Source organism: Cervus canadensis, chromosome 30, assembly GCF_019320065.1.
Source record: "Cervus canadensis isolate Bull #8, Minnesota chromosome 30, ASM1932006v1, whole genome shotgun sequence".
In the NCBI taxonomy this organism is placed as follows: Eukaryota; Metazoa; Chordata; class Mammalia; order Artiodactyla; family Cervidae; genus Cervus; species Cervus canadensis.
The window spans coordinates 43,456,943-43,469,997 of record NC_057415.1 but is presented as its reverse complement, the minus strand read 5'-3'; the positions used below and the strand labels follow the sequence as shown (position 1 = coordinate 43,469,997).

General features: G+C 52.9%; 1 protein-coding gene across 4 annotated transcripts in view; it reads left to right on the top strand.

Annotated features, from left to right (window-relative positions):
• The window catches only part of SNTG2 (syntrophin gamma 2), a 113,358-nt gene extending 101,150 nt beyond the window's left edge, over positions 1 to 12,208 (top strand). For all 4 annotated transcript variants that reach the window (XM_043453827.1, XM_043453826.1, XM_043453825.1 and 1 more), the window contains 4 exons: positions 3,964 to 4,170; positions 6,314 to 6,406; positions 9,057 to 9,167; positions 11,946 to 12,208. In XM_043453827.1, the coding sequence (XP_043309762.1) occupies positions 3,964 to 4,170; positions 6,314 to 6,406; positions 9,057 to 9,167; positions 11,946 to 12,077 (543 nt within the window). In that variant the 3' untranslated portion in view covers positions 12,078 to 12,208. The remainder of the gene's footprint in view (positions 1 to 3,963; positions 4,171 to 6,313; positions 6,407 to 9,056; positions 9,168 to 11,945) is intronic.
• The last annotated feature ends 847 nt before the right edge of the window (positions 12,209 to 13,055 follow it).

The following is a 13,055-nucleotide window of genomic DNA, read 5'->3' as shown; positions in this document are numbered from 1 at the left end:
ATGTATAACTGCATCACTTTGCTGTGTGCCTGAAACTAATACAGCATTGTAAATCACCCTTGTGTGTGGTGTATGTCTGTGTGTGTGGTGTGTGTGTGGTGTGTGTGTGTGTGTATCTCTGTGTGTGTATCTGTGTGTGTGTGTGGTGTGTGTGTGTCTGTGTGTGTGTGTGGTGTGTGTGTGTGTCTGTGTGTGTGGTGTGTGTGTGTGTGTCTGTGTGTGTGGGGGGTGTGTGTGTGTCTGTGTGTGTGGTGTGTGTCTGTGTGGTGTGTGTGTGGAGTGTGTGTGTGTTTTTGGTGTGTGTGTGTGTCTGTGTGGTGTGTGTGTGTGGAGTGTGTGTGTGTTTTTGGTGTGTGTGTGTGTCTGTGTGTCTGTGTGTGTGTGTGTCTGTGTGTCTGTGTGTGTGGAGTGTGTGTGTGGTGTGTGTATGGGGTGTCTATGTGTGTGGTGTGTGTATCTGTGTGTGTGAGTGGTGTGTGTCAGTGTGTGTCTGTGCGTGTGTGTGGTGTGTATCTGTGTGTGTCTGTGTGTGTGTGTGTGGTGTGTGTGGTGTGTGTGTGGAGTGTGTGTGTGTTTTTGGTGTGTGTGTGTCTGTGTGTGTGTGGAGTGTGTGTGTGTGTGTGTGTGGTGTGTGTATGGGGTGTGTGTGTGTATCTGTGTGTCTGTGTGTGTGGAGTGTGTGTGTGTGTGTGTGTGTGCCTTCTCAGTGTACCTGACTGTCTTGTGACCGCGTGGACTGTAGCCAGCCAGGCTCCTCTGTCCATGGAATTTCCAGGCAAAAGTACTGGAGTGGGCTGCCATTTCCTCCTCCAGCGGGTCTTCCCAACCCAGGGATGGAACCCACATCTCCTCCATTAGCAGGGGAATTCTTTACCACTGAGCCTATTCTTTACCACCTTTACCACTGAAGCCCTAAATCAACCTTACTCCAATAATAAAACATTTTTAAACAGAAATAAGAAAAGAAATGCAAGTGAAAATCATGAAGTGGTATGTTTGCCGCCTAGAGTGTCAAAGATGGGAAGGTTGGTACCGGTGGGAGGAGGGATCTATCAAAATGTGAGCAGCCCTTCGCCCTGGAAATCCCACCTGTGAGTGCTGGTTTGTCTCACTTGTCGGCAGCACTGGCCTTGCAGGAAGCGCTCTAGCTTCCCTCTGGGACCTGTTCTCCACCTGCCGCTCACTGGACCCATGTGAATAATGGCAGTGTGACTCCTCAGGTCCCGTTGGAAGAACCGTACCCATCCAAGTTGGACAAGGACGATGTTCAGTGTGGGCAGAGACTGACCTCAGCTCCCCTGGAATAATCGGGGGCCCCTGAGCTGGGTGAGGAGGCGAGCGTGGGCCTGGTGGGCCCCGCCTGCAGCCCCCGACCCCCCACCCCCAACAAAAGGAGAGGACCTCTCTGGTGTCTCCGTGGGTGGAGATAGTTTTGCAGTTTGGTTGGACCCCTCGGAGGGAGAGTCCCATGTGCAGAGCTTGGAGGACAGGGTGACGTCCTGGGCCTTCACCCTCCAGGGGCATGGGGGGCTCCGTAGAGCTGGCGGCGGCTTTAATAAGATCTCCGTCTCCAAGGGGCAGAGAGAGGACTCAGAAGGCTCTCGAGGGTGGCAGACCCGGGGAGGTGGTGGGCAGTCGGCACGGGGCCACGGCAGCTGTTGAGGCCGTGGGAAAGGAGTGGGGGCCCAGTTACTCAATCTCCACAGCAGCTTGGGGACCTTAGGTTTGAAAGTCGCTCCCAGTCTTTGGTCATAATGAGACACTGCAGTTCAGGAGAACTGAGCCTGTGGTCTCCAAACGGGCCCCGGGAGATACCTGGGGCGAAGCTGTGCATGTCAGTAACCTCACTCATTTCTCAGCATCAGTGTCTCAGCATTCTTTGTGGGGCTCAACAGATTTAGTTTCAGGAAGTAGTCACATCTGCGAACCCCTTAAGCATCCTTCCCAGGGATTTCTTGGGTTGGGCAAAGGCTGTTTTTAATGCTTCTCTTTGTTCTTGCACATAGAGCCGAGGCTTGTCCATTCAGATGAAGACTCACACGCACTTGACTGCTCCATCAGACGAACTCAGGCGTAGGAACTGAGTCTACACGAGAAAGCCACAGGCGTCAGATAGCTGCGCCCGTGGAGATACACAGTGGTGCTTTTAAATCAGTGAAAGTCGGATGAGTCATTCAAAAACCACTGAGAAATAAAGTTTCAATGTGATCGCGCATTTTACGTACTCCATTAAAACCACATTACACACTTACAGAATTATGTGTACAAAGAGGTATGAAAGAAAGAAAGAAAGTGAAGTCGCTCAGTTGTACCCAACTGTTTGCCACCCATGGACTGTATGTAGCCTACCAGGCTCCTCCATCCACGGAATTTTTCAGGCAAGAATGCTGGAGTGGGTTGCCATTTCCTTCTCCAGGGGATCTTCCCCACCCAGGGATCGAACCTGGGTCTCCCTCATCGCAGGCAGACGCTTTACCCTCTGAGCCACCAGTGATCTGGAATCTGGATACATTGCCTGGAGGGACTATAAAGACAAAGGATGACAAAAGGCAGTCATAATGGAATTATCTGTCTTTTAAATTTCCTATATTGCTGCTATCATATTTTCAAATAAGTAGAAGCAGGAAAGACCCAGGTAATTTTTTTAAGGCGGTCAGACATATTTCACTTTACATGATGAATGTACTAATTTTTCAGATTATCTTCAAATTGGGATCACAGATTAATTTTTCTTTTGACAACTGTTTGGTATTTTTCACTTTTAAACAATCCAAACAAGGGCTTTGCACAAATGCAACATCCAACTCAAACAATAAAATGACCGTAGCACAAATAGAAGTGCTGGAGAGACAGAAGACAGTGGCGTTGGTGCCATAGCGACCCCACAGACTGTCGTCCACCAGGCTTCTCCGTCCATGGGATTTCCCAGGCGAGACTGGAGTGGGTTGCCATTTCCTTCTCTAGTCATGTAATTTTTTAAAACAGTCTTTGCGTTTTGTTTTCCGAAGAGTGAACATTAGGTGGTCTCTCTTCACAGGGTCTGGGGCAGGGGGCGCCTCGGGGTGGGTGGATGGAAGCATGATGCTGGCTTGTGTGGTCGCTGATGCACTCAGGAGCCCGTTCCCTGCATGTTAGACGTGCAAGCTCAGTCTGTGCCCCCTCAACCCTGCCTGACGGCCGGCGTGCTTGGTGTAAGCAGAACGTGAGCCGCGTGGTGAGGATGCAGGAGCCGCAGCCTCATTCCCGACGTCGCTTAATGAGCCCAAGACTTGCGGTTCAAGTGGGAGACTCAGGGAGAAGTAAAATCTCAAGGTCAACAGCTGACAGTCGGCCGGGAAGGTCCCAGGTGCTGTCGGTCTGGCCCCAAAGCCTGTTTTTATTCTATTGAAATGCACAGCCCCCTAAACCACACCCAGCGTAGGAAAGAACACGGCCGCAGTTTCCCCCACACAAACACTCGCTGGGAGTCCTTCCTTCTTTGGTGGGCAGTCCTGACACTCAAGGTTGGTAGCCGTGGACAGTTTCTGAGAAGTCAGGTCCGTGACCGAAGGCTTGCTCTTCTTGGCTCACAACCTGATGTCCTATTTCCTGTGTGGTTTCTGGGCGTCCCCGTCTGAGGTCACGGCCGGGGGCGCAGCTGGGGAGCCTCATTGAATTCAGCATTTGCTGGCTTGGGGATAAACTTCAGCATAAACACTTCATAACTTTCATCTTTGTCCTGGAAGCTAAACGTAGAAACAGACTGTGGTCGCTGATAATGCGGGTGAAAGGCGCTTCCAGCGTGTAGGGAGTGGGACACAGCTGACGCACGGAAGTTACCTTACAGGCTCGTCTCTGCCGCAGCGGTGTCGGGGGGCTTCTGCTGCAGGGGGTCCCCTGCTGCAGGGGGTCCCTGTGGAGCACGTCCCGGGCGGGTCCTGGGGGCCATCCCCCTCTAACCGGCGTCACCCCCATCCATTTCAGCTCTGGCTCCCAGACGACTGCTGCGCGCAAGCCAGCCTCTCCCTGGGACTCCAGGATCCCGACGGCGGGGACCACGGGCCCTTCTGCTTCAGTGTCCTCGTGGGCCACGGTGGGGGCCACGTGTTCAGTGTGGAGCTGGGCAACGAGCTGGCTGCTTGGGAGCTGTCCTTCCAGAGAGCCACCTTCCGAGCCGTGCAGAGGACAGGGGTAAGCGGCCCGCTCGTCTCTGAGCAACCTGAATCAGAGCGGACGTGGCGGTCGTTCTGGGAAGCACGCATCTGCAGAAGCCGGGAGGACTCTGCCCAGGGCCCCGGGCCCAGCGCGTCGGGAGCCGCTGTGGAAGGTCATGGAGGGAAGCGAGGTGGGGAGTTTTCATCTCGTTCAACCCAGCGTTTCTGTCCAGTGTGAGGTAGGGGCCTGGATGCCAGCCAAGGGAAGCCCCCCACTGAGGGCACGGCTGGGTCCCTGGAGTCTGCTCATCACCCAGGTTTACTGAGACGTCACTGGACGCTTGGCATTTCTTCAGGCACTTGATGGCCCTTCCTCAAACTCACTGACCCAGTGAGGAGCATAACACAGCTCGAATATTTGGGTTGTTTCTCCCTCCTCGGTACAGAAGGTAAATCCCACAGATCGAGCTGTGTGTGGATGGAGCAGTCCCCTCCTGAGACCTTATGATGTGAAAAATAATAACCTTGAAGTTGTCCCAGAGCTCTCTTAAGCTGTCCTCATTTTAAAATTCTTCTTTTCTGTTCGGCGTGGGTGATTCCCACTGCTCTGTCGTCCAGCGTCCTGCTCTGCTCCTGTGTATCATCTAGTCTACTCTTGATTCCTCCTAGTGCATTTCTAATTTTTCAGCGCTCTTTGATTCATCTTTTTATTTTCTGACTCTGTTAGACTTCTTACTGTGTTCATTCTCCTCCCCAAGTTCTCTCAGCATCTTTCGGGTCATTACCTTGAACTCTGTTAGGTAGATTTCTTATCTGCACTTTGCTTGGTTCTTCTTGGGTTCATCGTACCCCGTCACTGGGGAAATGTTCCTTCGTTCCCTCATTCGCCTACTTCTCTGTGTCTGTGTGTCCCAGGTGAGCCGGGTACTTTTCCCAATCTTGGAGACGTCCCGAGGCTCCAGCAGCACCCAGCCCCCTGGACACCGGAGCTGTGCGCTCCAGCGGGGCCCCATGCGCGCGTATGGGTGCCTTTGTGCAGACAGGGCTGACTGCGGTGGGCACACTGCTGGACTGCTGGTCCCTGCCCCCGGGAGCATCGTCTTCCAGGAGCTGTTTCCCCACAAGGGCAGAAGCTTGCCTGGGGAAACTTACCTTATCTTTTCATAGGGAGCGTCCTCCTCAGCAAGTTGGCTAAAGTATCCCTCGGTGTTGACCCAATTCCCCAAAGGTGTTATGTAAGGACACAGGAAATGTAGCCCGGAACTGTCGCGACTGGAGGAACTGTCTCCTGAAACAGAACAGGGGGAAGGCACAGTCCCCCCAGGGGCTGGGGGGCTCACCCTTGGCTCCTGCCTCATGGGTCTGGCACGCCTGGCATCACCACCACTGTGCCAGGATCCGTGCGCTTAGCTGAGAATTTGACAGAATAGCAGCCACGGGAGCACCGACCGTGCCTCTGGTGCTCACACTCAGCCGGCACTGCTAGGAGCTGTGTGCACCGATCGCCTGATCCTCAAAAACCCCGAGCCTGTCAGGGTCACCCCGCCCGCCCACACAGCAGTCTCCCTCCCGCAGCCCCGGGCGCGGAGCTTGGTGGAGTCTCTGCTGCTTCTGTCCTTTGCTCTTGTTCTGGGTCAGACCCCTCGGAACGTCTCCCGAGAGCAGCTGGGTCTCGTGTCTGGGGACGCACTTGCAGGCTGGCCTGTCCCAAGGCAGCTTGTAGGAGCAAAGTGTGCACGCTTATTTGTGTGACGGGGATACTGCTGGGTGGCATCACAGGGAGTTGTGATCTGGGGTTAGCGTGTTTCTGGAGGACGCCGTCGGGCTCCGCTCTGCTGAGACCAGCACCTCTGCTGACTCTGCGCCTGCTGGTGGGCCAGCTCGGGAGGCGCTGCGTGAGAGCCGTGGCCCAGGGACCTCCGTGCGCTTTGGTTTTCTAAAAGCAGGTTCTGATGGGGAAGAATAGTGTAAGTAAGTGTAAGTGTCCATCGCTCAGCGGTGCCCGACTCTTGGCGACCCCACGGACTGCAGCCCACCAGGCTCCTCTGTCCCTGAGATTTTCCAGGCAAGGATACTGGAGTGGGCTACCATTTCCTCCTCCAGAGGATATTGTAGCTACCCAATTAAGATTAAGCACCATTTTAAAAAGATGTTTTCTCACAATCGATCCTTTTTTCTAGTCCAAAACGTACCCATGCAGCTGGCAAGGAGCCACGCTGTGCTTCACGGTGGACTTTGCTCTCGGCTTCACCTGTTTCGACAGCAAGACCAAGGTAGGTGCCGCGCAGGCAGGGGCGGTGCGGGTGGGCGGAGCGTGCGTTACATTTCAGGGCTGCCGCGCCCGTCCGCGTCTGCGCACCACCGCCCTAACAGCCGTGTCCTCTGCGCCGGCTCCTTCGTGGTGACCCGCTCTCGGAGAGCTCAGGATCCCAGCACCTTACAGGTCCAGAGCCGGGCGGGGCTGATGAGCGATTCAGTGTGGTCTTAACGTCCGTGCCCAACAAATAGCAAGGACTTCTCTTTAAGGACCGTCGTGGAGCCTTTAAATGATAAGCGGGGAGTTTTGCATGGTCTTGTCTGTACTGTTTCAGCAGTCATTTATGATTCTATGTAGGTTATAATGCTGTAGGTGGTTCCTAGAAAGTTACCACTGCTGAGCTTTTCCTCTTCATAGTTGAATCTGACCCAACACCAAGTAACGTTCTCAGAGCAGTTTGGGTCTTGCTTATTTTGTGGAAAATCTGGCAAAACCACGGTATCGGGTTCCTCCGTCTCCTCTGGACACAGGCCCTTACGGTCACAGGTTCCTGGTAGGACAGCTGGGTGTGGGCAGATTTAAAAGTGAGTGAGATTTGGACTGTTTTCATGAAATCTTAGAGGCTGAAATCACAGCCGTCTTTCGCAGCCCTCTGAGGACAAGGCCAGGCGGGAGGTGGGAGCTGCCTGGGAGGGGGTGCCTGAGAGCTGCCCCCCGAATCTCATCACTGCCCCGGCCCTCCTGGCTGGGCGATGTGCTGGGGGTGGGAGCTGCCTGGGAGGGGGCGCCTGAGTGCTCCCCCCGATCTCATCACTGCCCTGGGCCCTCCTGGCCGAGCTGCTGATGCTGTGGCTGGTTTCTCTGGCTCATCGCAACGGACCAGCAGCCCTTCCAGAACCTGCTACCGTAGCAGTGATGGAAGAGATTTCTGAATGTCCTCGTTCTGGGTGGGTCCAGTGATTCCCACCCGAAAGGGCCTTGGTGCCCAAGTTGGGGGGCAGGGGAGCCTGGACCCCACTTCCCCATCATGGAAATGGACGTGCTGGAGTCGCTGTCCCCTGAGACCCCTGGGGTCCCGAGTTCCCCGGCATCGAGGAGGAGCATACATGGTGGCACTCGGCTATGAGATGCAGAGACCATTTGGCTACAAGATCCAACACGAAAGGAAGGTGCGCAAGGGCCTCAAGGCCGGTGCAGCGTGAACAGACGGCCAAGGGCAGAGGGAACAAGGGCGCCTCTGCAGTCCTCCCCAGCTCCCAGCCTCTCGGCCTTTGTGATCCTCAGAGAAGAATATGCTCATTATTTCAAAATAACTGCCTTTAATACAGTGCAGCTTATAGCTTGCTGAAAAATTACTGTTCTCTATTCAGGTTTTTTCTGGGAAGGTAAAGATTTGTTATCATAAAGGGCCTATAATTAAAGACTACCTTCTTTAAAGGCTTTCCTCATAGCTCAGTTGGTAAAGAATCTGCCTGCAATGCAGGAGACCCTGGTTCAATTCCTGGGTCAGACAGATCCGCTAAACAGACAGGCTATCCACTCCAGTATTCTTGGGCTTCCTTGGTGGCTCAGCTGGTAAAGAATCCGCCTGCAGTGTGGGAGAACTGGGTTCAATCTCTGGGTTGGGAAGATACCCTGGAGAAGTGAAAGGCTACCCACTCCAGTATTCTAGCCTAGAGAATTCCAGGGACTGTATATAGTCCATGGGGTCACAAAGAGTTGGACACAACTGATTGACTTTTACTTACCTTTTATAAAAGAAAGTCATGAAGTCTTTATTTGCAACAGCCTTTTTTTTCCCATTAAAGGAGTAAGCATTTATAGAATACACATCATCTCTATAGTACCTTAGCTAATAGTAAGCAGTCTTTGCAATAGTATTCAAAGGTAATATCATCCATATTATTCAGCAGGGTTCAAGAGAAGCCAGCACTGAGTGACTTGAACTTCGTCTTGTTGGAGGGGTGATCCAGCAGGCATCAGTGTACACGGGTGACCCAGCAGGCATCAGTGGCATGGGTGACCGAGCAGGCATCAGTGTACACGGGTGACCCAGCAGGCATCAGTGGCATGGGTGACCGAGCAGGCATCAGTGTACATGGGTGACCCAGCAGGCATCAGTGGCATGGGTGACCGAGCAGGCATCAGTGACATGGGTGACCCAGCAGGCATCAGTGTACACGGGTGACCCAGCAGGCATCAGTGTACACGGGTGACCCAGCAGGCATCAGTGGCATGGGTGACCCAGCAGGCATCAGTGTACACGGGTGACCCAGCAGGCATCAGTGGCATGGGTGACCAAGCAGGCATCATTGTACACGGGGACCCAGCAGGCATCAGTGTACACGGGTGACCCAGCAGGCTTCAGTGTACACGGGTGACCCAGCAGGCTTCAGTGTACACGGGTGACCCAGCAGGCGTCAGTGTACACGGGTGACCCAGCAGGCGTCAGTGTACACGGGTGACCCAGCAGGCATCAGTGTACACGGGTGACCCAGCAGGCATCAGTGTACACAGCAGGCATCAGTGTACCCCAGCAGGCATCAGTGTACACAGGTAACCCGGCAGCATCTGCATTTACTGAGGTTATTTAACAGCACTGACTGATGTTAACTGAATGAACGCGCTCCTTTATCTAAAGCACTAAGGACCACCTTCCTTTACAGGGTGTGCTCTGGAGGTTTAAGTTCTCCCAGCTGAAGGGATCTTCCGACGACGGGAAAGCTCGGGTGAAGCTGCTGTTTCAGAGTCTGGACACCAAGCAGATCGAGATGAAGGTAGGGACTCATCCATGGTGCAACCTCGCCTGAGTGAGCCAGGTGTCCAGGGCTGGACCTGCCATTCTCCTGGCCTGTGGAATCACCAGAATGCAAGTGTGAACCCTCCTCAGAGTCAGCCAGGGTGTCATGGGAACTCAGGGTGTGTCTCCTGTTAGAGGCTTTAATATCCTGAAACTGTAGTTATTGAAACCCATTACTTGATTCCATCGAAAAGCACAAGTTTCTTAGTAACTATTAGCAGGAAATCAATGCTTAAACATATAGGAGAAGTCAATATTTAAGGGAAGAGTTGTACAAACTGCATTATGTGATGACTTGTCTGTGATATTGAGGACACACTGCTCTGTAAATTCAAAGGATCTGGACATAACTTACAAGTTATGTGGAGACAGGGGAGGTGCACCCACCCGCATCCAGGTCAGAACCCAGCATCATCCGGCCTGGGGACCCCAGCCTCGGCCACCCTGAGGCTAGGTGGAAGAGACCCGGAGCTGGCTGGGCACTGCACGCTCCCATCTCCACCGCCTCTGGTGCTGGACGCAGGCTGCTGAGGGTGTGCGGGGGACCCCTGCTGCCTCTGCCCGGCAGCACGGGCCTGTCCCACGTTGCCACAGCTGCCCACACGGGGAGCCACTCGGGGAATTTTCTGAACTCTGCCAGTTCATCGTCAGAGCGGCTCGGAGCACAACCCCGCCCGGGTCACAGAGCCCTCGAGTGGAAGACCCGCGCCTGACCCCTGGCAGGCCCGTCTCCACCCCACACGTGTGAGCCTTCATATTATGAGAACTGGAAAGTGGTTGTGCCCTGATCTGAGTTCCCTGAGAACAAGACACAGGAAAGTGTTCTGTGCACGGTTATTCCTGCTGAGTGTCACTTTTAATTGTATTTGTTTGGGGCATTTTCAGAGGAAAATTATAGAGCATATTCATTTACTCCAGGTATTCATACATTTATTTAACAGTCATCTCTTGCAAGTATAGCTTTGTTCAGCCTCCACGTTGAATTCTTTGGGAAGGACAGTGGTTAAGGCTTCCTTTGAAACACAGTTTGTATTCACTGTGGACGGTGACTGTAGCCTTGAAATTAAAAGGTGCTTGCTCCTTGGAAGAAAAGCTGTGTCAAACCTAGATATCATATTGAAAAGCAAAGACATCACTTTGTCAACAAATGTCTGTATAATCAAAGCTGTGGTTTTTCCAGTAGTGCTATACAAATATGAGATTTGAACCATAAGAAGGTTGAGCGCCAAAAAATTGGCACTTCTGAACTGTGGTGTTGGAGAAGACTCTTGAGAGTCCCTTGGACTGCAGGGAGATCCAACCAGTCCATCCTAAAGGGGATCACTCCTGGGTGTTCATTGGAAGGACTGATGCTGAAGCCGAAACTCCAATACTTTGGCCACTTGGTGCGAAGAGCTGACTCATTTGAAAAGACCCTGATGCTGGGAAAGATTGAGGGCAGGAGGAGAAGGGGACGACAGAGGATGAGATGGATGGATGGCATCACCAGCTCGATGGACATGAGTTTGAGTAAACTCCGGGAGTTGGTGATGGACAGGGAGGCCTGGCGTGCTGTGGGGTCACAAAGAGTCAGACAGGGCTGAGCGACTGAATAACAACAGAATGTGAAGTGCTACAGCTGAGTGGGAACCCTTCTCTTAAATGACAGTAGACTTTAGAATCCCCCCTCCGGCGTCGGGCCATTAGATTACACTCAGGGAAAGCGAAGAGCCCAGGACGGCCGCCGCTCATCAGAAGTCTCAGGACAGTTTCTGACAAACATCTGCCTTCTGTGCAGTAAGAGGGGAACATGGGCTCCGTGAAGGAGTGTGATTTCCACCAGAGGAGGTTCACAGAGGCTGCGCAGGCAACGTTCACACTCATGCGTTTATTGAAAGTGTGAGAGACGCGGCGTTCCTGAGAGTGAGGCTCGTGAGAGGAGTGTTTCCTCAAGTTCAGGGACCTCGTTCTTTGTTGTCTGACAGCTCAGTGCAGACCCACCCGGCTTCCTGAGAGTTTTACCTAATTAAGGAAAAGATCAAGGTATTAAAACATTCGGAGGCTGGTAATTAGATCAAGCTGCAGATCATATTTAAACTCAGTATTTCAGCCACAGTGAAATGTTAAAGGAGTTTAATAAAAATCTAGGTCCTTAGGATAAATGAATTGCAGAGGAGACTGCCAGGGTGGCAGGGTTAGAGCAGGGGCTGAACCTGATGCTCATGCAGGGAGCTGCCTGACCTGCAGAAGCAGCAGACACACATACGCCCGCGTATGCACATGCATGCATGTGCATAGATGCATGCAACACAGTGCACGTGTGCACACAGGCACAATATACACAGACACATGCGCACATGCAGAGGGGCACATTTGTGCACATATATTCACACACGTGCAGGTGAAGCCAGATTCCTTCTCCTAAATTGTGACGGTGAGCCCTGCTGTGACATCGGGCAGGGGCCGCCGTGAGCTCCTGCAGGCTTTGTGGAGGCTGAGGACCCAGCATAGATGGACTCAGGGGTTCCACACAGAGCACCTGTGTGCCAACCCATGTTAGTCACCAGAAATTGGGAATTGAACCCATCAGTCAGGATGTCCATGCACAAAACCCCCCAGAAAACCCGCGTGTCCGTGTTGACAGCGGCCTTTCTCGCTTGGTGAGTGTTCGTTCTCGAGTCAGTCGCTAGTGGTCCTGAGAACACAGGACGTGAGTGCTCTGCACTGTGCGGCTCTCACGCTCCGAGTGTGTGAGCGCCTTGCGCTTTTCCGGCAGGAGCTGGAGTTTCAGGATCTGACGGCGGTCCTGCACTGCATCCACTCCTTCATGGCTGCGAGGGTGGCCTCGGTGGACCCCGCGTTCGTGCACAGTCAGAGCATCGCCGGAAGACACGTGTGTAGCAGCTGAGCGGAGCTTCTGTAGAGTGCTGAAAATTAAATTATTTTCTTAAGCAATGACTATTTCCTGCACAATGTTGCCACTTTGTGTGATTTTATAATGATTCTATAGTTGTGATACCAATAAAATATGTCACTAGTTTCCAGAGACGAGTCAGCCTTGTTCACTCTGACGGGGGATGCAGAGCCGTGGTTGAGAACATATTTCAACTCCCCGTTGAAATACTTGCATCACCCACGTTCCTCAGACCGCAAGGAGGCACCAGCAGCTCACGCTGCACCCCACGCAGCTGAAACCCACACTTTATTTTCAGAAAGCATACGAGAGGAAATGCCAGGAGCTCACCACTTTCATTTTCCCCAAGAATGAAAAGTTTTCCTTTGAATTCCATTAATTTATCCCAGGACATCAAATGTAGTTCCCTGCGCTCTACGTCAGCTACAGGTGGTCACACGAAGCACAAAGTCAGAGAAAGACATGCATCGGATGAGATCGCTTCTATGTGGAATCTTAAAAATGAATCAGATGAACTCAGTTACAGAACAACCGACTCACAGTCACCAGAGGGGAAAGGCTGGCAGGGAGGGATGACTTGGGAGTTTGAGATTCACACACACACTAATATGTGTGTGTGTGCTCAGTCGTGTCCCAACTATTTGCAACCCCATGGACTGTAGCCCGCCAGGCTCCTCTGTCCCCAGGATTCTCCAGGCTAGAACACTAGGGCAGGTTGTCCTTTCTGCCTCCAGGGGATCTTCCTGACCCAGGGATCAAACCCAGTTTCTTGCACTGCAGGCAGATTCTTTACCACTGAGCCCCCTGGGAGGCCCATATCCACACTAAGACACAGATTTCAAAAAGAAAACCGTACAAAGATGCAGTGGTCGCTCACAGCCAACTTGGTTTCACTTGGAAAAGCCTTTTTCTCTCTGTGGCTGAGTCCCTGCTGGACACAGGGCCGTGCACACGGACGCCTGTCTCAGAAGG